At 38.6% G+C, this 19,984-nt stretch overlaps 2 protein-coding genes across 2 annotated transcripts; one reads left to right on the top strand and one right to left on the bottom strand.

Moving 5' to 3' along the window:
- Positions 1–1,500: 1,500 nt before the first annotated feature.
- On the top strand, positions 1,501–5,862 carry LOC107718301 (complement C1q tumor necrosis factor-related protein 5-like). The gene is made up of 3 exons (XM_016525322.1): positions 1,501–1,719; positions 3,952–4,185; positions 4,931–5,862. The coding sequence occupies exons 2-3, from the start codon at positions 3,960–3,962 to the stop codon at positions 5,455–5,457; spliced, it is 753 nt and encodes a 250-aa protein (XP_016380808.1). The 5' UTR covers positions 1,501–1,719; positions 3,952–3,959; the 3' UTR covers positions 5,458–5,862.
- A 5,485-nt stretch (positions 5,863–11,347) lies between these two features.
- On the bottom strand, positions 11,348–13,841 carry LOC107718270 (RING finger protein 26-like). The gene has a single exon (XM_016525269.1). The coding sequence runs from the start codon at positions 13,229–13,231 to the stop codon at positions 11,936–11,938; it is 1,296 nt and encodes a 431-aa protein (XP_016380755.1). The 5' UTR covers positions 13,232–13,841; the 3' UTR covers positions 11,348–11,935.
- Positions 13,842–19,984: the final 6,143 nt, after the last annotated feature.

Here is a 19,984-nt window from a genome sequence, read left to right as displayed (position 1 = left end):
TCATTTTTATTTTTATTATTATTTTTTTTTTCCCAACATGAAAGACTGGGAAGATACGGGACAACTTTTTATTGCATAAAATAGGATCATACAGCAGGGTTCTACAAACTATTGCTCAGTCTAATGAAATAAGACTTTTATTTTATTAATATATTTTTTTGTAATGCAGTTACTAATCCTAAGGGCTTTGTAATAGACTCCTGCACAGACATCAATACAACGTCCGATGCTCCATAAACTGGTGTAACAGCGCTCGGTCAGTGTTTCAGAAGCAGACATGCTCTGTCGTTTTCCTGGACTTTACTCTTCCACACCACGCAAGTGGTACCACACCTTCTCCTGTAATTATAATCAACAGTATATATGTATACACAATATACATGGATATATATATATATAAACTAAACGTGTATGAATAGTAACTTGTACTTCAATATCTACACAATATACGGAATGGACAGACAAACTTAGTTACAGTAGCAAACAGCAGCTTCATAATGGTTAATTGCAATGTTCAGTGTATTATCTATAATGGTTTTGTGTTGCAGATAAACTTTAGAGTAACTAATGTGCATCATTTTAATATCAAGATCAAGTACCAGTTTTCCTGTGCCTGTGTATGTTCCCTCAATGGAGCATTGCAGTTTTTTTTTTCTTTTAATTTGTTCATTTGTTTTAACTTTTTTTATTTGGAAAGGAGCGATATTTATATTATGAAACGAGTTCATGTAAAATGTGGTTGTAAACTTTTTGAGCATTGATAATTTGTTTGCTTTTGATGGTGTAGTCGACTTTATTTTACTATGTACATTTTTAACAGTTTGTGGACATCAGGAAAAATATGTCCTTGCCTAAACCCAGCCATGTCACCTGTACCTCTCTCTCCTATTGGTTCTTAAGTTGTACTTTTTCTTACGTGATGTTCTGTAATGAGTAATGGTAACCATTCTATTTATTTATTTCTGCAAACCTCTCTAGATGTACACTGAGGTAAAACTCCTTCTGAGAGCAGGTGACTGCGCTCCCTGTTTTTGAAATTTTAACATGGTTCACTTTGTACAGAAATGAGTTGCGGACCATCAGAGGTATTTTAGAGAGTCAGAGAGGTCTTGAGAGAGAGAGTTTTTAACTCGTTCCTCTTGGAGGACGCAAGTTTTCCATTGTCTTACCAACACTTCCTTTCCCCTGTAGCTTCGAGAGATCATGTTGATGTTAATACTGACAGTTTTAAGGTTTTTATATATTTTATTTTCTCCAAGTTGCCCCATCAGTGTTTTACTCAATCTCTTACTTGACCACAGGGCTGTAATCCCTGAACGGTTTATTTCTCGCAAATTTGCCAGCCACAATGAACTGGCATCTTTGCTTTGTAAACCCCACACTAATTAAATGCACACGGGTCTCGCCAGACTGTTCATTGGCGCCCAAGACCCCATCTCTAGGGCTCTACTGTATCAGATAATGTTTATGCTTATAAAGTTGGACAGGCTACAAACGTTTAGTCTCCGTCCCTTGGATGATCCCTCTTTCTCCCTCCCCATCTCCCAGCCTCCCTATTTCTAATTGGCTTCCAATAGCTTCCCATTTCCTCTGAAGACTAGGAGTGCTCATTTTTTCCCAGACGCCTTGGACAGCAAAAGAAAAGAGGAGCTTCACTGCTCGTTTTTCTTTCGCCTGCTCAAGACCATCAATCCAGTGAAGCCTCAAAAAACGTAAATGGTGAGTTTGAGGTTTTTTTTTCATAACTTTAAATTTGTTTAGTCATCATAAGGGGTCTGACTGCTTTCACTAATAAAGTGTTATGGAAACTTTTTGGTTTGTTTTCATTGGCAAATTCTTAAAAATTTTTTGTAAACAGTCCAAACACTTCAATGCAGATATAACTATTATTTCACTTTGACTACCAGTAATGTTCTTTACTATGGAGTCTCTAAATGGAAAGATTATCCAATCTCTTATGTAACTTTTGTTTTTGTCATTACTGCTCATTCTGAATCTCAGTTTGGTCATTTACTTCCAGTAAATGAGACTGACAAAGATTCTGTTTACTGCAAATCACATTTCTGGAGGCAAATATTTGAAAACTGAGAAATGAGCTTTTCTTCCTACACAATACCTTTATATGTATCATTTAGGTACTAATATGTCCCTCTAAGGTACCAGTATGCACCATTTAGGGGTAAATAAGGGACAAAGGTATTACTTTTGAAAGGTTGCTCCCCAACCTTCCAGCTTTTGTACCTTTTTTTTTCGGACAGTGTACTAATTTATGATTAATGACAGTTGGGACCCATTTATAATGCATTGAAGTTTCAAGATAAGCAACGAAGAAGAAAGCTGATCCTTCCCATATTTCAACCCAAAGTTTAATTTGTAGTATAGTGTAAATGTTGCTGTGATACTGTGGGAATGTACCCCAATGTTAATAGTTTGCTGCAATAATTTGTTGCCTTCTATACAATAACACAATGCTGCAATAATAAAGGACGTGAAGCATATGAGTGAGTAATGTGCTTTGTTTGGAAATCAGACTATTCAGTTGACCCTGGAATGACAGTATTTGTTCTGCGCTCTTTGGCAGTCATTCCTCTTATGTCCTAACATGGCTCACAGTTTGAGCTGCTCGAAGCTTTTAGAACCAAAATACATAAACAAGGTCCTGAGAGATAACTGTCCAGATGTCCATGAACAAATGTTTCTATTAAACTGAAGATAGAAGTGCTTGAACTGATTCTGCAGAATTTTTGAAGAAGGCTTTGGTGGTCTAGTTGTATTTCTCAAGGTGAATCTTCAGCACTTTCTCTTCAACTTATAAGAAACAGCTGTTTGACAGACAGCGGACTTGAACAGAACCTGCTGATTTACGGCAAGGCATAAAATCTTGGAAATGCTTTGTTCTAGGCAGGATTACGAGAGCTGACAAGCCCATGAATACATCCTGTTGAAGAGACTGTGTGCTTGCAGCCTGATTATTGACTGCCTTCAGCACCTCATTATGACAGATGGTTGACAGTAAAATTTATTATAGTAATTATTAACACATTCTGCATTTTCGTTATTCACCAACTAACTATATACATTCAGTTTTCAACCCCTCAAACTGTAGATGATATGTACATGTACTGAGCTTTTTTAGGAAATGTGAATTACTAAATAAATCTACAGAGAATGCATATTAGGGCAACGATATTTCCCCAAATGTTGTCCCATTACATTACATTCCCATAACTAGAGTTAAACAATTTTATATTGGAAAATATTGCTAATTTGTTCAGTGTTGGAGCTCTCAGCATGCACTGCAGTGTGAATAACGTGTTCTTAAAGTTATAAACAATTCTTGTGTTGATAATTTAATGAACAATTATGTTGAATTTATTGGTTGCACAAGACAATTTGCATTTAGTGAAGAATCAACTTAATATTAGCTGACAAAATAGGGATAGTTCACCCACAAATTAAAATTGTCATCCTTTACTCGGCCTCATGTCATTTCAAAATTTATTTTGTACGAATATTCTGGTCACTCTTTTCGATATCAATGAAAGTGAATCGGGACTGAGGCTGTCAGGCTCTAAAATAAATAAAACCACTATAAAACCACAACTTTTGATACTTTTATGGTGCTTCTGCATACTTTAAAGGCTTGAGTAGGCTGTAGGCTATAAGATATGAATTCCTAAGCTATATTTCCAAGTCTTCATCTGCATTTACACTTACACAGCAGAGTTTGTGCTTTAGTAATTACGATGTACTGTCAAATTTCCCTTGGCATACTCACCCTATTGACTGAGAGGTGAGATCATACAACCCTCAGAGTTGTGCTTTTCACATTATGTCCAGACTTCATACCATATGTCTATTTTCAGTCTCAATAATGCTGAAATCATCTTGAAACAAGATACAAGCTTATAAGGCTTATTTTTTTCTTCCCTTTCTTTCTTTTCTCCACAGACTGAGCAATGACATCTCTGCAGACATGGCCTCTTTCATTGCTGCTTGTTATTGCAGTACATTGTTCCAACTCGCTTGAAGACAACAAGATCCCCAGTTTGTGCACAGGAAGCCCAGGTATCCCAGGATCCCCTGGGTTGCACGGCAGCCCTGGTCAGCCCGGCAGGGATGGACGGGATGGTCGTGATGCTCAACCCGGAGAGAAAGGGGAAACAGGGGACAGAGGAGAACCAGGTACAAAAATAACCTCAATGATGTTTTTCCTCACTTTTTCCTCCCATTGAGTGCTGCAGTGATGACAGTTTTTTTTTTTTTTTTTAGGAAATTAGTATCACCCTGGTTCCCTCAACAAAAAAAAAACAATAGGATTTTTTCACTGTCTTATGGATTATTGCAGAAAATTATCTCCAGTGAAAGTTTATGATTCTTGCATGTTTTATTCCTCATTATACTACAGGGTTGTCGATTGCTTCTATCTGATTGGTTGACGAACGTTCTAAGGTGTGCAATTACGTATTTTCAGGGAAACGCACGGCTAAAGTAGCCTAGTTTCAGGCCGCATTACATGCGCACATCACTTCGCCAAATGATTTCAGTTATTTCAAAGTTCCTTACAGCTTACAACAGCAAAAGAACCAAAACCCACAAAGACACTGACCAAGCAAATAAATATAGAAAACAATAGGATAAAAACAACAGATTATTTCCATCTTTTTGTCACAAAACTACATTTTATTATGTACGGAAAGCACATACTCTATTTCTGTTCTAACCGTGAAAATATCTTGAGCTTGTGTTAACCACAGACCTTATTTCAGGCATTCAACCAAAAACCCAATTAAAAAGCCCGTTGACTTCAGAATGGCGGAAGTGCTAAAGTGCTCGTTTCCAGGTTCTGGCCTACAAAAATGCCTCATCCCTGCAGCACTCTATTGAATGTCAATAGTGAAACATGAATATTCCATGATGCTTATCGCAGGTCAGCCGGGCGTGAGGGGCCTTACGGGAGACCGAGGGGATCCAGGAGAAAAAGGAGAGCGAGGAAGCCCGGGGGAGTGTGCGGTGGCCCCCAACTCAGCTTTTAGCGCCAAACTGTCTCAAACTGAGTCCCGCACGAGCTCATTGGCAGTAGGGGACGCGGTGCGCTTCGACAAAATCATTTTGAATGAGCAGGGTGATTACAATCCCGAAACGGGACGATTCACCTGCAGAGTGCCGGGCGTTTACTACTTCGCCGTTCACGCCACAGTCTACCGCTCCAGCTTGCAGTTTGATCTTATAAAGAACGGACACACCGTGGCCTCCTACTTTCAGATCTTTGGTAACTGGTCCAAACCAGCCTCTCTGTCTGGAGGGACACTAGCACACTTGATTCCAGGAGATCAGGTGTGGGTGCAGATGGCCCTTGGCGAGTACACTGGCTTTTACTCCAGCCCGAAGACAGACAGCACTTTCACTGGTTTCCTAGTGTACTCAGACTGGAAAAACTCTGCTGTTTTTGCATAGATTTAAAGTACACTGCAACTAACTTTCTCTCTGTCTAATAAAGGTTTCATGAATTCGGAAAATATTTTAATGGGTAAGACAAAGGCATTTGATTGGCCTTGATTAGTAATAATTTCATTAGAATCAAATATGATCAGCACTGCACAGATGATTACGTTCTAAGCACATGTAGTCATACAGAATAAAGTTACTAGAGTATTTCCATGCAAAGAATTCAAGTATGAAAGTCATTAATGAAACACATTACTACTTTGGAAATATGGAATAAAAAATCAAAATACTGAAAAAGAAAACCTTCTGCTGTTTTTACAGAAAATGTTTATTCTGGTGGCAGTCTATATTTTGTGAAAAGCACAATAAATACTTTCCAACATTTCTCTGGAATATGACTTCAATAAAAAATGACACTCATAATTGCCTTATTTGTCAGTAAATGTTACAAGGAAAAGTCATTTCTTCTGCTGGGAAACTGGGAGCTGTGGTTTCAGGTTTCATGATGCATTTAGAGCAATACCTCATCTTTAACAGGAAATACTGTAATTATTTATTCACACTCAAGTTGTTCCAAATCTGTATAAAGGCTCGTTCACACCAAGAACAATAACTGTTAAGATAAGTGAACTATATTAGCGTCACACCAATAACGTTCTGTTTATTCTGAGCACGTGCAGCCAGTTAGTTTGTCTACTGCTTTGCACGCTCAAGTTCTCTATAAAGTTACACAACTTTAATTCTGATTCTGATTGGATTCTGTTTGGATGTCAATGTTTTCATCATTCATCACCTGGGGGGAAAAAACGTTTTGAAAGTGATTCCAACAATATCGTTCCTCTGTACCATTTTAGTTGTGGTGAAGACTCTGCTATTGTTTAAAATTTTGAATGGTTTTGAAAACGATATCTTGGTGTGAATGGGTCTTTACTGTTGTTCCTTCTGTGGAACACGTGGAGAATTTTTGAAGAATGTACAGGTCACTCTTTTCATTACAGTTGCTATGAATGGGGACTGGAGGACTTTCAATCTTCAAAACGGATGCAGAAGCATCATAAAAGTGTAGTCCTTATTACTTATGAACTGGAAATTTTGCGTGAAGGTGAAATTTTTCCACATGCAGATTCATTATAGTCACATGGATGTGCTGTGTTGACTAACAGAAAGATGTTTATTTTGGAAGTGATCCCTTGAGTAAGCTGTATTTCATGCATCACTTTGCTAATGACAATGGAGGTTCTTTGCCAGTTTCGCTAATGTGACCAAGCCTTAAACTACAAATTGTATGTTTATAGAAAGCCAGAATCCATGATTTGTGTTTGGTTACCTCTGCGTGCGGAGTCACGCAGACATCATGTTAACAAGCCTCATTTTCCAAAGTTTGAACTTTGTTTAAATGAAACAGATCCTGGTCTAAACGTAGCGTTCTCTTTCTTTCTCTCATTCTCTCTATCCCTTCTCCTGTTTTTCTACAAGTTTTTGTTTGAAGACAAGTAGTTCCAAATTTCCCCAGGTTGCTGGCAGAGACGTCCACGGAATGTTTTCGCAGTAACACTGAGAAGAATGAGAGGTCCATTTGTATCCTCCCTTTGTGCAGTTCATTTCCATGAGGTCATGGCCTTCCCCCTTTCACAGCTGTTAGCAGAGCACTTCAACCAGACAGAAACAAGCTCAGAAAGGCGTTTGAATCCAAGTCCTGAAACTTTTATCATTACCATTCACAACACTATTTATTTATTAGTCTTAATGGCAGGGCTTTGAGTGAGCTGGTTTAACAGGCATATAAAACATCAAAACAATGTCCAGATTCTGCTACATACATCAATTCTAAAAGCAATCTGAATTGCAGACCAGATTTATTTGAAAAATGTGTTTTAAGGACCATTTTTTATGTATTTTTCCTGTCACAATAGTGCAAGTTGGCATAATCTATATGATATTAGTAATTGAGTGCCACTGAATGTTTAAGTCAGTGTACTCTTCTAAATCACACTAATAACTAACCATTAAATGATACATCTTGTGCATATATATGCAAATATATATATAAATATACGTTCATATACCATGTTATTTACACAATTTACCATAGACATACATGTCCTAAAACTTTACAAAACCTAAACTGTTATAAAGTGAATTATCTGTAGTTCTTTGTTTTTGGATTTTAAATAACACCACAGATTCTGAATGTGTAATCATTTGTAGCTCTAATGCTTTCATTAGGAATCATATTATGCTTCCATTTTTATTAATATCAGCAGAGGGCGCCCTTTCATTATCCTCGGAGTACTCGCGCCTGTATTACAGATTTAGTTCCCATTTATTCCTATTATTGGTTATGTACTTTGTTTTAATAACAGCAGGGGGCGTTCTTTCATCATCATAACCACACTTATGAACAACAATTGCATACAGAAACAAGAATTACCACGGTCTAGTTCAAAATCGGTCTTAGTGTACTTACCTAAGAAATAACTGTGTTAGGTTTAGGGTTAGTACCTAGTTATTACCCAGTTATTGAAATAACTATAAGTATGTACATGTTGAACAGGACTGTAAAAGTACTGCTTCCTCAAAAATTGCATTTTTGTTTTAACAGGTTACTTTCCATTTACTCAGTAGTTGCCAGATCCTTGTGAAATTTCATGTATAATGCTAGGCGTAATGGAAGTGCCCTGTGCCGTGGATGCTTTTGTGTGGGTGTGAGGAGCTGGTGTTTTCATCCTCAGAGACAGGAACGTTCCTATTGACCCAAAGGCTGGAGGCTCAGTGGGCCCAGGGCCAGACACACTCATACACTGTGAATTGGATGACCCTCTGAATGACTCTATTCTAGCTGTGCTATACTTAAAAGACCCTGCATGAGTATCAGGATCCCAAGTGCTCATTTTTTTAGGAATTTCATAAAAATGTTGAGGGTACGGTATCATGCTTTTGTTCTTTCTAAACACTACAACACTACAAAATTTCAAGCTGTGCCTGTCTATTTGTGAGATTCATCGTAAAGAGATAATTACCCAAAAATGAAAATTCTGTCATCACTTACTCACTCTCTTGGTGCTCAATGACACCCTTGTGTCATTCCAAACTCATGAGACTTTGGTTAATCTTCGAAACACAAAATTGAGATATTTTTAATGAAACCTGTAAGGTTTCTGTCCTTCCACTGAAAGTACAGGTAACCAAAAGGCAGAAGATACAATAAGGCTATAAAGGCATTAAGATATTAATAAAATTAATAAAAGCCTATATTAAGTAAATAATGACAGAATTTTTATTTTTGGGTGAAATAACCTTTTAAGAGAATGATGCCATATGTCATATTTTCTTGATGTTTATCCATTTGGTAATTTATTTGAGGGTTAGTCTGAGTGTAGACTATTACAAATAAGGAAGCAAAGGTTAACTTGTAGCTGGACTCAAATTGATAAATCAATCAACAAACAAGAAACGTGTTTAAAAAATATCCCACCTGTACTTAGAGTTAAATTCCCATACTTTATAATCTACTTTCTCATAAAAGTAGATTATAAAGTATATTAGTAGATTATATAATCATACTTTTTTTAATAAAAAAAAAAAGACATTTAAAAGCTCTTACTCTAAAGACTCAATGCATTGTTGTGCAAATAGCAATCAAGTGGTGCTTAGTTTTGTTTCAAGGCACAAAATAAATGAGGAAATCCTCTTTTATCTCTGTTTAAAAAATAGGATACTTTACTCTGTTGAATTCATTATGGTGACTCACTTCCTAAGCTTTAGGTTATTTTTAAAGCATTGTTCTCAAGTATGCAGTTACAGATAGCAGATATGAAAGATGCATCCGAATGTAAGTACTCTGGGATTTGGTTGAATGCTGTTTCGAAGTGCACAACAATGTGAGATTCAGATTTCCATTTGTTAAAATTGCTGGAATGTGGAGCTGTCCAGTGCTGAATGTCTTTCCTTTTATACTTCTAGAGTAAAGCTTGCATTTCACACACCTTATATCAAATGAAAAACTTAAAGCTACTTCTCTACCACTTCAAAGATTCTCTAATGGTTGGCAAATGTTTAAACTGTATACATACACTACTGGTCAAATGTTTGAAATAGCTTAAGGATTGTGAAATATTACAATTTAAAATAATTGCTTTTTATTTAAATAAGTTTTAAAATGTAATTTATTCCTGTGATGATAATGCTGAATTTTCAAGAGTCATTAAAGCCTTCAGTGTCACATGATCCTTCAGAAATCATTTTAATATACTGATATTAAGCAGCACAAGTGTTTTCGACATTGATAATAATAATTCATGTTTTTGTGCAGAAAATCAGCATATTAGAATGATTCTGAAAAATCATGTGATACTGAAGACTGGAGTAATGGCTGCTGAAAATTCAGCTTTGCCATCACAGGAATAAAATTATATGTACTACAAATAAATGCAGCCTTGGTGAGCATAAGAGAGCTAATTTCAAAAACATAAAAAAATCTTAAGTTTGACCGGTAGTGTAGCCGAGTTAAACACTAGTTCTATCTGATTGATTGTGAGACATGATAACACTGGATCAGGCTTTGGGAAACTCCCTTCCCATGATTTAACAACTAGAGGAAGTGAAGTCCATTATACTCTCTGGTTCATAAGGTCCCTGCCCACGACAAGCAGCTTCAAATCTCTGCTTGTGTGCTGATCTCAGCTTAGAAGTGGCATAAGTCATTTATCACAATCAAAGACATTGTTGTGAATTGCATTTTAGTCCAATGACGAAACTACTACAAGTTGTTCTGAAGACAAAGACAATACGACCACACAGTCAAATACTGTTTATTGTTCATCTGGATAGTCAGTGAATGTGGTTTTGATATTATCCAGGCCTCTGGAGAGACAGACATCCGCTCTACCCACAAACATCATCACTGGAGACCTTCATAGAAAACAAGCATCTGTGGTACAAGAATAAAAAAGGCTTGGGGCTTAATATGGAATGAAACCACAGCTTGTTTAAAAACCTTAAAATTACAATAATAAACCATGGGTTAGTGCTTGTCACCAGCATTGTGCAGAATTGAGAGTGTTAGAAATAAGTAGGGACTATAGAGTCATTTTTTATATTTTAAGGAAGGACAACAGCTTGCATGGACCTTGCAAATACTTTTTTCTCTTAAATGCACTTGATTGTCTTGTGCATTGTGCCTTTCTGAATGGGTTTTGAAACATCATGTAAGACCAAAATAACTGACAAAAACCAGAAAAGCCTGTACCTTGTTTCTATAATGCATAAGATGTTTTCCAAAATAGTGATTTCTAACAACATCCCCTGGACAAAGCTGAGCTAAAAGCCTTTCTGCCACTCTGTTTTTACCGGTAACTGAATTGAATTACTGTCTTCTCAAAACAAAAAACAAGCACAAAATTTCGATTTGAAAATGCATTAATCAATACCACTTGAGCAGTGAGAAAGCCTTGCTGTTCAATAATAAATGACAAAAACAGCACAAATACATCATCAGATTTTACAATAACTTGTGAAAATATTGTAGTGACACTTGTATTTAAAAAGAGTACAAAACAGCTTTGGTGGAATGATTACATTTTGTATGAAAAGCAAAACAGATTTCTCCAACACACACACAAAAAAAAAAAAAAAATCTGATGTTGTAGATGCTCCCATGAAAGCTTTGATCACCTTTACAGTCACGCAAGAAATTAAGCAGACAACAAATCATACTAAGGTCCAACGTTCGTATTGTATTATACAAATATTCCCCATAAACATCACAATAATCCGCAGGTACTTGACAAGACTTCAATCCATCAATTAAGACTGAAAAGCTGCATGTAAGAAACAAATCCATCTCTTCTGGCCAAAATACAAATCCATTAGTTTTTGCTTGTAAACGGTACTTGATTTGTGCATATTTCTCTCCTGATTCAAATGAGACAACTTTTTCACTGGGGAAAGCAATATTATGGATTGAGAACTTGACTGGAATGGTTTGAATGGTTTGAAAAAATATCTTGATGGATCTGCAAGTCATGTGAATTATTTTGAGGTTTCAAAGGTTCCCATGAAGCCTTTGATCACTTTTACAATCAGGCAAAAATAAATCAAATAGACAATTCATACAATATGGCCCAACGTTAGTATTGTAGCATACAAATGTTCCCCATTAACACTCGACAATTACATCATAAATCTTCTATCTTCACAATTAACGCCCCATTTTTTATGTTTTTTAATACAAAACTTACATTCATGTGATATTGCTTCTACAAGCTGATGAAAAAAAGTGACAATGAATATAAAATCATAAGAAAGCACGGGCACAGTCGTCAGCCTCGCCTTAACGATTAACAAAAGGTTGTGATTTAAATCTATATACAAGCATCAGTAGTGGAATGGCCATCTATGAAAAAGGAACAAGTGGTTTCCCACATTTCAAGAACAGTGCTGCTCAAAAAACCTGAGGATGACAGAAACACATCCGTAAACGCTTCCCTCAGAGATACACGTCCATGGTCTGAAGGATCATGTGGCGGCACAAGGGGCAGTTTTGTTGGTAGATAGGCTGGCTGAGCAAAATGTTGGTGCAGTCTCTACACAAGCACAAGTGACGGCACGGCAGGAGCACAACAGTCTTGGTGCTGTCCTGACAGATCACACACTTCTTCCTCTCCTCTTGCTCCTGCAGAAGAGTCAGCAGGTTGTCAGCCGGAGGGCCTTTGCAACTGTCCTCCGAAGGAAATTTTCGGAGCAGCCTGCGAGTGCTGGAACTGGGAAGCGGCAGGTCTAGAGGGTCGTCCACTTGGTGGGCATCCTCAGGTGCGTTTTCTGCTACCTCGCCTGCTGCGTTTGGGTCAGCTTGAGGCTCAGGGTTGGCATCTGGCTGTCTAACGTCCCCTTCCACAACTTCCATCCTGGCAGGAACCATTATCTGGCTGCGATACCAGGCCAATCGCTGCCACAAATTCCTCTCAAGCACATAGAGGCGGTGTATAGCCTTCCGGAGACACCGTAGGATGGGAACAGTGTTGATGTAGTTGATTACACGCAAACATACATGTCGTGGGAGCGCAGGGTTTAGATATACAGTGGCACTCGCAATGATAAGCAATATGAGAAGCAGCCCGTAAGAGTTGAGCAGGAACACGCTCACAAATACATGGCACACGGATCCCAGGAACTCCATCGCCAGTCTGCATGGAGTCCACAGCAGGATGGAGGTGCCAACAAGACTGCTGTAAAGAAACGTCAACGCCGTCAAAGTCAGCTCAAGAGCTTTCTGCAAAGGGCAGGACACTGCTTCCACCGCGCTGACCAACACAGAGTATAAATTTTGCGTGCCAATGAGGAGCAAGTTGATGATAGTGTTGATGAAATATAGCAACAAGCTGAACACAATTCCACAGCCTTCCCAGGCCTGTCGCAGCAAACTGTGTCCCGACAACAGTCCGCGGTGGAGAAGCTCTTTGGTGCGGAGCAGTAGATGTGAAGACAGGTATCCGATCATCTTAAAGCTTTCCAGGACGCCTCCCAGCAGCTGCATCCAACCTCCGACCATGTTATGGGTCACGACGGCCACTCCGTCCCTCATGGTGATGATGCAAAGCAGAGTGAGATTCCAGCACTCCGACACTGAATTTGTGAGTAGGATGGGCAGACTATTGATAAAGGAAATCACTGCCACCAACAGCTGAATTATTGAGTTTACAATAACAAAATTTAAATCCAGAAGGAGGCAAATGACATCTATGCATTTTCCAATTGAACTAAAAACAAAGTTCAGCAGACCCATAATAAGGATGTCCGATTGTGAAACTGTCGCTGTCCGATTGTGAAACTGGACTATATATTATCTGACTTATTATTTGTGCTGTCAAACGACATAGTTGAGTATGTAGTTACACAAACAAACAGCTCTCGTAGCCAAGTTAGCTTGCGTGCTAACCCATTCGCATCTTTAGTAACGCTGACGCCTTGGCAAAGCACTTGGGGTTAAAATAAAACCAACCCCTGTGTCGTATCATAACTGACCATTAGCTGGGAATAGCATGTCCTCTGTTTTGGACCGAAACATTCATCCTAAACATGGGTAGCACAGTGAAGTGTCTGTCTGCTCACACTTGGACGGGAACTACTCGGCGGATGTTTACGTTTGAAAGTCGAAACTGCTGGCGTTGGCTGGTTGCGTAAAGCTGTATCCCACGTTGATGTTCATCCTTGGTACAGGGTGTAATTCAAGCGTCCGCGTTATTTTGTGAAACTCCAGGACGACGACAAACTATCTTCTTTGTTTGGATTATTAATGAGTTAGAATCGAAAGCTTCTCGCTCTGTTTCAGTCCGTTATTTCCGCTTTACAACACTTATTTGAAGTGGATCAACCCTGCGCTTGGGCTGCGCAGAAATGTGCCTTTCCACCTTCTTTTAATCATTTTACTCTGCATCATGCATCGATTATATTACAAATACTGTATACTATCGTTTTTTTGTGAAGATTTAGCGGGTTTGGAAAATTAAATCATTCATGATTGATAGTTAAAACAAATAAATCCTTATCTATGCTATTTTCAATTTCGAACAGTTGTATTGGCTGCTTGATTGAATCACTGCATTTATTTATTTGTTTCTTGGTTGGTTGCTTCAGGCAATTGACTTTTGTCCTTAGAATGTTGGACATGTTATACAATATGCACTTTGTTTCCATTTGAAATGTTTTAAAAGTTTTGATTAAAATGGTCAAGCAATGCCATAACATTTTCTAATATAGGACAGAGCAGGGCTAACTATCACAAAACATACAATAAAGTCTTTTAAAGATTAAAATACCAATATTATCATATTATTGCTATAGCAAGTAGTCATATGTCTTTCATATGCTATAAATATCTTTCAGACCACTTGTATAATGTTTGATATGTATAGGCTATGTTTCTTTTCTTTCTTTTTTATTTCTTTCTTTTTGATCTTGTTTCATGAATTGTCTTGTATATCATAATTGTTTCACTGTTTAACTGACTGTCGTACACTGAGAAATATTGACTGGAGTAAAATGTGTGACAACTAGCCCCGGTCTCGCTGAGTTATTTTTAAGACTATTTGAAGAATTAAGAATATTTGGTTGTTAACATTTCCCAGCTCAATCATCACAGTATCTGTTCTGTCATGAAGTGGACTTGATGAGAAAATATTTATTTTAAATATCCAAGGAAATAATGATCTTGTCTGCTCATTTGAGCTGGACAACTAAACAAAATGATGGTTTCCATTTATGTCAGTCAAGATTGAAGAAAATATATGACTGACGGATGGCTTATTGAACAAAAGAGAATGCCAATAGAGAAAGAATAGCCAAATTACCTAGTATTGCATTTATTAATGCCTCTATTAATATTTAAAGGGCAAAAGTCACACACACACACACATAGACACATGCAAACACACAAACAATCTGACGTGTTGGAACGCACAACTGCTGCTTTGCTGAGCATTTTTCAGGGCCGGTCGAACACTCTTTAACCTTCATCTGAGGCCAAACAGACATTCTCAGCTGAGGGCCTCTTGGGAAAATAAACAAACTATACTGATCAAAGGCCCCCATTTGGAAGTAACAAAGCCCTGGAGAATAGATTTCCTTTGACAGATTTCCTTCTTCTAAAGCATAAAGCAAAACATAACTGTATTTTACATTCCAAAGGGTCACTTCCACACCATTAAACTCAGTGACAGTCCTCAAGTGCTCCTGTCAGCTCCTTGCGGAAATCAGGTCACAACCGACAACAGGTCATTTTGTTGAAGGCTATTCTATTGTTTCATTGACCCATTTCTTAAGAAAACATAGCTGTTGGATTCTATTCAAACAACAACATGGAAAAAATGTTTAATGTCGGTTTCTCAGCACACGTTTTGATGAATTAGAAATATTCTTGAAACTTTGATGGGTAGATTGTTATCCACACTCAAAATAATCGCTACACAATTAATTACATTTCATGCAGTCCACCTAATCCTTTTGTGGTGAGAATACGTAAATCAGTTTTGTTGACAAGTGAAACTGAACAGTGGATTTCTAGTTCCCAGCCCTGTTGAAAAAACCAGCATATGCTGGTTAGGTATGTTTTGACGCTGGGATGCTGGTTTAAGCTGGTCCTTTGCTGGTTTGTGCTGGTCCTTTGCTGGTTTTAGCTGGTCCTTTGCTGGTTTATGCTGGTCCTTTTGCTGGTTTATGCTGGTCATGTGCTGGCAAAGGACCAGCATAAACCAGCAAAGGACCAGCATAAACCAGCAAAGGACCAGCATAAACCAGCAAAGGACCAGCATAAACCAGCAAAGGACCAGCATAAACCAGCAAAGGACCAGCTAAAACCAGCAAAGGACCAGCACAAACCAGCAAAGGACCAGCTTAAACCAGCATCCCAGCGTCAAAACATACCTAACCAGCATATGCTGGTTTTTTCAACAGGGAGCATGCATTGCATGGACTAGATCAGGGGATTAAATGTTGAATTTATTTGTAAATGTATGTAGTTTTAAGTAAAGGGAAACATTTATTAGTGCTTTATGTTCAGTTATGTTGAAATTTAGAAATATTTCTGTCATGTTGGAGTTTTTGTGGCTACTGTCATGGAGCTTATCTTGCTTAGCTTGTTGGCTAATCAATATTGACCGTGAAAGGAGTTTTATTCATTGAGCAATATCTGTTAGCATACTACCATGTGTCATTGTTACAGTAGTTAGCAATCAGCTGGAAGAACCTCAACAGAATTAATTTGATAAGTTTCATTTTAGTGAGGTTTACTTAGTTTAGTTAAACTTCACTAAATAACGACTTGTCAGACTTGTTATACAAGCTTAAATTAATTAAGGTTTTTCTCACTTCATTGAGCAAACTGTTTTGAGCCCATTAAACCTGTTATTAATAAAGAAAGAGAGTTATCGTGGCTAATAATAAAGGTGCTTCACGATGCCATAGAAGAACCTTTTTGTCTAAATGGTTCCATAAAGAACCTTTAACATCTGAAGAACCTTTCTGTTTCACAAAAGGTTCTTTGTGGTGAAAAAAGGTTCTTCAGATTACAAAAAGGTAAGAAAGAGATGGTTCTTTAAAGAACCTTTGACTGAATGGTTCTTTGTGGAACCAAAAATGGTTCTTCTATGGCATCGCTCTGAAGAACCTTTTGAAGCACCTTTATTTTTAAGAGTGCACCTTTTATTTTAAGAGTGTACTTGCTTATTAAATGCCTAGTATGTTGTGAAATTATGTGACTTTTTCTCACTTAGGGTCATGAACATGTCTACAAATTGTAGACACTCTGATGTGTTGTGGAATACTTACAAATTTCTATTACCTTGTGGTATATATAAACCTTGTGGGTCAATTTGATCTGCATATTTCATAATTAAAGGCAACTGCACAGACCCAAAATAACAACATTTTTTATGTATTTTGTTTATCAGAAGAAACTTACACTGCACTGAAGGCTTACAGTAAATTTGATCAGATTATACAGGATCAGTTTGCTGGAAATTGAGAGTTACTGCTCTACTGTTTAAGCTTCAGCAAAACTCACAGAAGAATTGCTTCTGTTTAAAATGTCAATAAAAAAGATGGTTGTGATACTGTTTATAATATTCAGTTTATGAAAAAAAGTTTTAAAAAGTACAGTTTTAAAAATCATATTCCCATGTTTATTTTTTATTTTATTTTAATTTAATTTAATTTATGTATTTTTTTTGTCATGTGTGAGCATTAATGTTAAAGGTTGACTGTTTTTAACAGATTATCTTTACTTTATTAGGCCATTTTCTACATTAATAGTACCTTTGCAAATAACTCTGATTAGTTTGAAACTAATCTGCAAACATATTATGGTATTTTTATGCTTTAGTAGAGTCAAGAACTTACATACAGCACCTTTAAGTTAGAGTTAGTAGAGGAACCAAACTCTGCCTACTGCATGCCACAGCTGCGTACGTAGCCTGTGCCTTAATAAAGCTGCTCTAATAGAGGAGTAGTGCATCCTGACAAGCTCAATGCGGCCATCAGGATGCGCTACCAGCTTAAACAATGAGTTCAAATTCATGATTAAGGTGGGGAATTAATGACAACAGCATGTCAGGAGGCCAGTTTAATGCCTCATCTGAACGACGCTCCTTTTTACAGATCCTGGTCTAATGCTTTATCAGAAGGTTGCTTCGTTTTACATTCTGATTCGTTATACTAAGAGTTTTGCACCCATACAAGTCAGGGAATGAGCACCCCCTGCTGGCAGGGCTAAAGCAGCAAGCTAGATTTTTATTTTTATTTTTTATTTTTTTTACAGCGGCCTGCCAGCCATCAGAATGTGCTACCAGCTTCAAAAAGAAAACAAAGTCAAATTCGTAACTGAGTTGGGGAATTCATGACAACAGAATGTCAGGAGTCCAGTTTAATGCCTCATCTGCAGGATGCTCCTTTTCACAGTCTAAAGTCTGCGTCATTATATTAGGAGTTTTGTACCCATTCAAGCCAGGGAATGATCACCCCCTGCTGGCAGGACTAAAACTAGCTGCAGCAGCAAGCTACGTTTTCACAAATGGTCTCCCACCAGTGTACTGACCAGGCTCTGGCATGCTTAGCTTTAGTGAGGAACCAGACTCCACCTACTGCATGCCACAGCTGCGTTCGTAGCCTGCACCTTAATAAAGCTACTTTAATAGAGGGGTAGCGCATCCTGACAAGCTCAATGCGGCCAACCTTTTTACAGGTGCCGGTCTAACGCTTTATCAGAAGGTTGCTTCGTTTTACATTCTGAAGTCTGATTCGTTATACTAAGACTTTTGCACCCATAGAAGTCAGGGAATGAGCACCCCCTGCTGGCTGGACTAAAACTAGCTCCAGCAGCAAGCTAGGTTTTCAAAACGGCCTACCCTCCATCAGAATGTGCTACCAGCTTCAAAAAGAAAGTCAAATTCATAACTGAGTTGGGGAATTCATGACAACAGAATGTCAGGAGGCCAGTTTAATGCCTGATCTGCAGGATGCTCCTTTTCAAAGTCAGCGTCATTACACTAGGACTTTTCCACCCATTCAAGCCGGGGAATGATCACCCCCTGCTGGCTGGACTAAATCTAACTGCAGCAGCAAGCTACGTTTTCAAAAATCGTCTCCCACCAGTGTACAAACCAGGCTCTGGCCTGCTTAGCTTTAGTGAGGAACCAGACTCTGCCTACTGCATGCCACAGCTGCATTCGTAGCCTGTGCCTTAATAAAGCTACTTTAATAGAGGGGTAGAGGGTTGCGGCCATGTGGCCATCAGGATGCGCTTCTAGCTTAAACAATGAGGTTAAATTCATGATTAAGGTGGGGAATTAATGACAACAGAATGTCAGGAGGCCAGTTTAATGCCTCATCTGAACGATGCTCCTTTTTACAGGAGCTGGTCTAACGCTTTATCAAAAGGTTGCTTCGTTTTACATTCTGAAGTCCGATTCGTTATACTGAGACTTTTGCACCCATACAAGTCAGGGAATGAGCACCCTCTGCTGGCCGGACTAAAGCTAGCTCCAGCAGAGTGTTCCAACTGCTGAACATTCGGCAGAACACACCACAAAATCTCCTACCGGTTTTCGTGTATTCAGATGTTTTTCTGAACATAGTACTTGGCGGAGCAGCGGCGCTGATCAAACGCTTCAGGATGCGCAGACGGGGGAAGCGAGCCAATGTAAATACAGTGTTGGTAGCATAATCTGATAGGTAGCATTATTTGTCAGAACACCTGGCGCACTCGTGAAGCTCAGACAGCGTGGATTTCGAATGCCGTTGCCTAGCATCCATCTAGCGAATCTCCGCTCTCTACCCAACAAAACGGACAAACTTCTGCTCTCCCGGACAAATAAGGATTTCTCACACTCTGTTGCTCTGTGTTTCACGGAAACCTGGCTGAATGACGCAACACCAGACAGCGCGCTACATCTGCCGGGCTTTCAGCTGTTCAGAGTGGACCGCGACGCCGAATCAATGGGGAAATCGCACTCCACTGATTGGAGTGTTTTTGAAGCTGCTACCACCGATCTGGACGAACTCACAGAGACTGTAACATCCTATATTAGTTTAGGATATATGCATTCCTACCAGGACTTATGCCATGGTTTACAGCAAAACTGAGACATCTTCGTCAGGCCAAAGAGGATGCCTACAGAAATGGAGTCTTGTACAATCAGGCCAGGAACACACTGAATAAGGAGATTAGAGTGGCTAAAAGGACCTACGCTAAAAAGTTGGAAGATCAGTTCACTTCCAATGACTCAGCTTCAGAGTGGAAAGGTCTAAAAGCCATCACCAACTACAAGACATCATCCCCCAGCACTGAGGCGAATCAACAACTTGCTGAAGGCCTGAATTAGTTTTATTGTAGATATGAACCCCCCCACACCCATGCTGACCATCTCTCTACACAACCGATAACACCTCCTGTAACCCCCCTCTCCCCCACTCCTGCACTTCAGATCAGTGAAGATGATGTGCGCCAGGTCTTCAGAAAGAACAAGAGAAGAAAGGCACCAGGCCC

Source organism: Sinocyclocheilus rhinocerous, unplaced genomic scaffold, assembly GCF_001515625.1.
Source record: "Sinocyclocheilus rhinocerous isolate Xijiao unplaced genomic scaffold, SAMN03320098_v1.1 scaffold1024, whole genome shotgun sequence".
Classification (NCBI taxonomy): domain Eukaryota; kingdom Metazoa; phylum Chordata; class Actinopteri; order Cypriniformes; family Cyprinidae; genus Sinocyclocheilus; species Sinocyclocheilus rhinocerous.
The sequence above is the reverse complement of the archived record's forward strand: the minus strand, read 5'-3'. Positions and strand labels throughout refer to the sequence as shown.

Bases quoted from the DNA above. Each gene is read 5' to 3' on its own strand.
- LOC107718301 (XM_016525322.1), top strand. From the start codon at position 3,960: ATGACATCTCTGCAGACATGGCCTCTTTCATTGCTGCTTGTTATTGCA. The intron at 4,186-4,930 runs GTACAAAAATAA...TGCTTATCGCAG, and splicing joins AGGGGACAGAGGAGAACCAG to GTCAGCCGGGCGTGAGGGGC.
- LOC107718270 (XM_016525269.1), bottom strand. From the start codon at position 13,231: ATGGGTCTGCTGAACTTTGTTTTTAGTTCAATTGGAAAATGCATAGAT.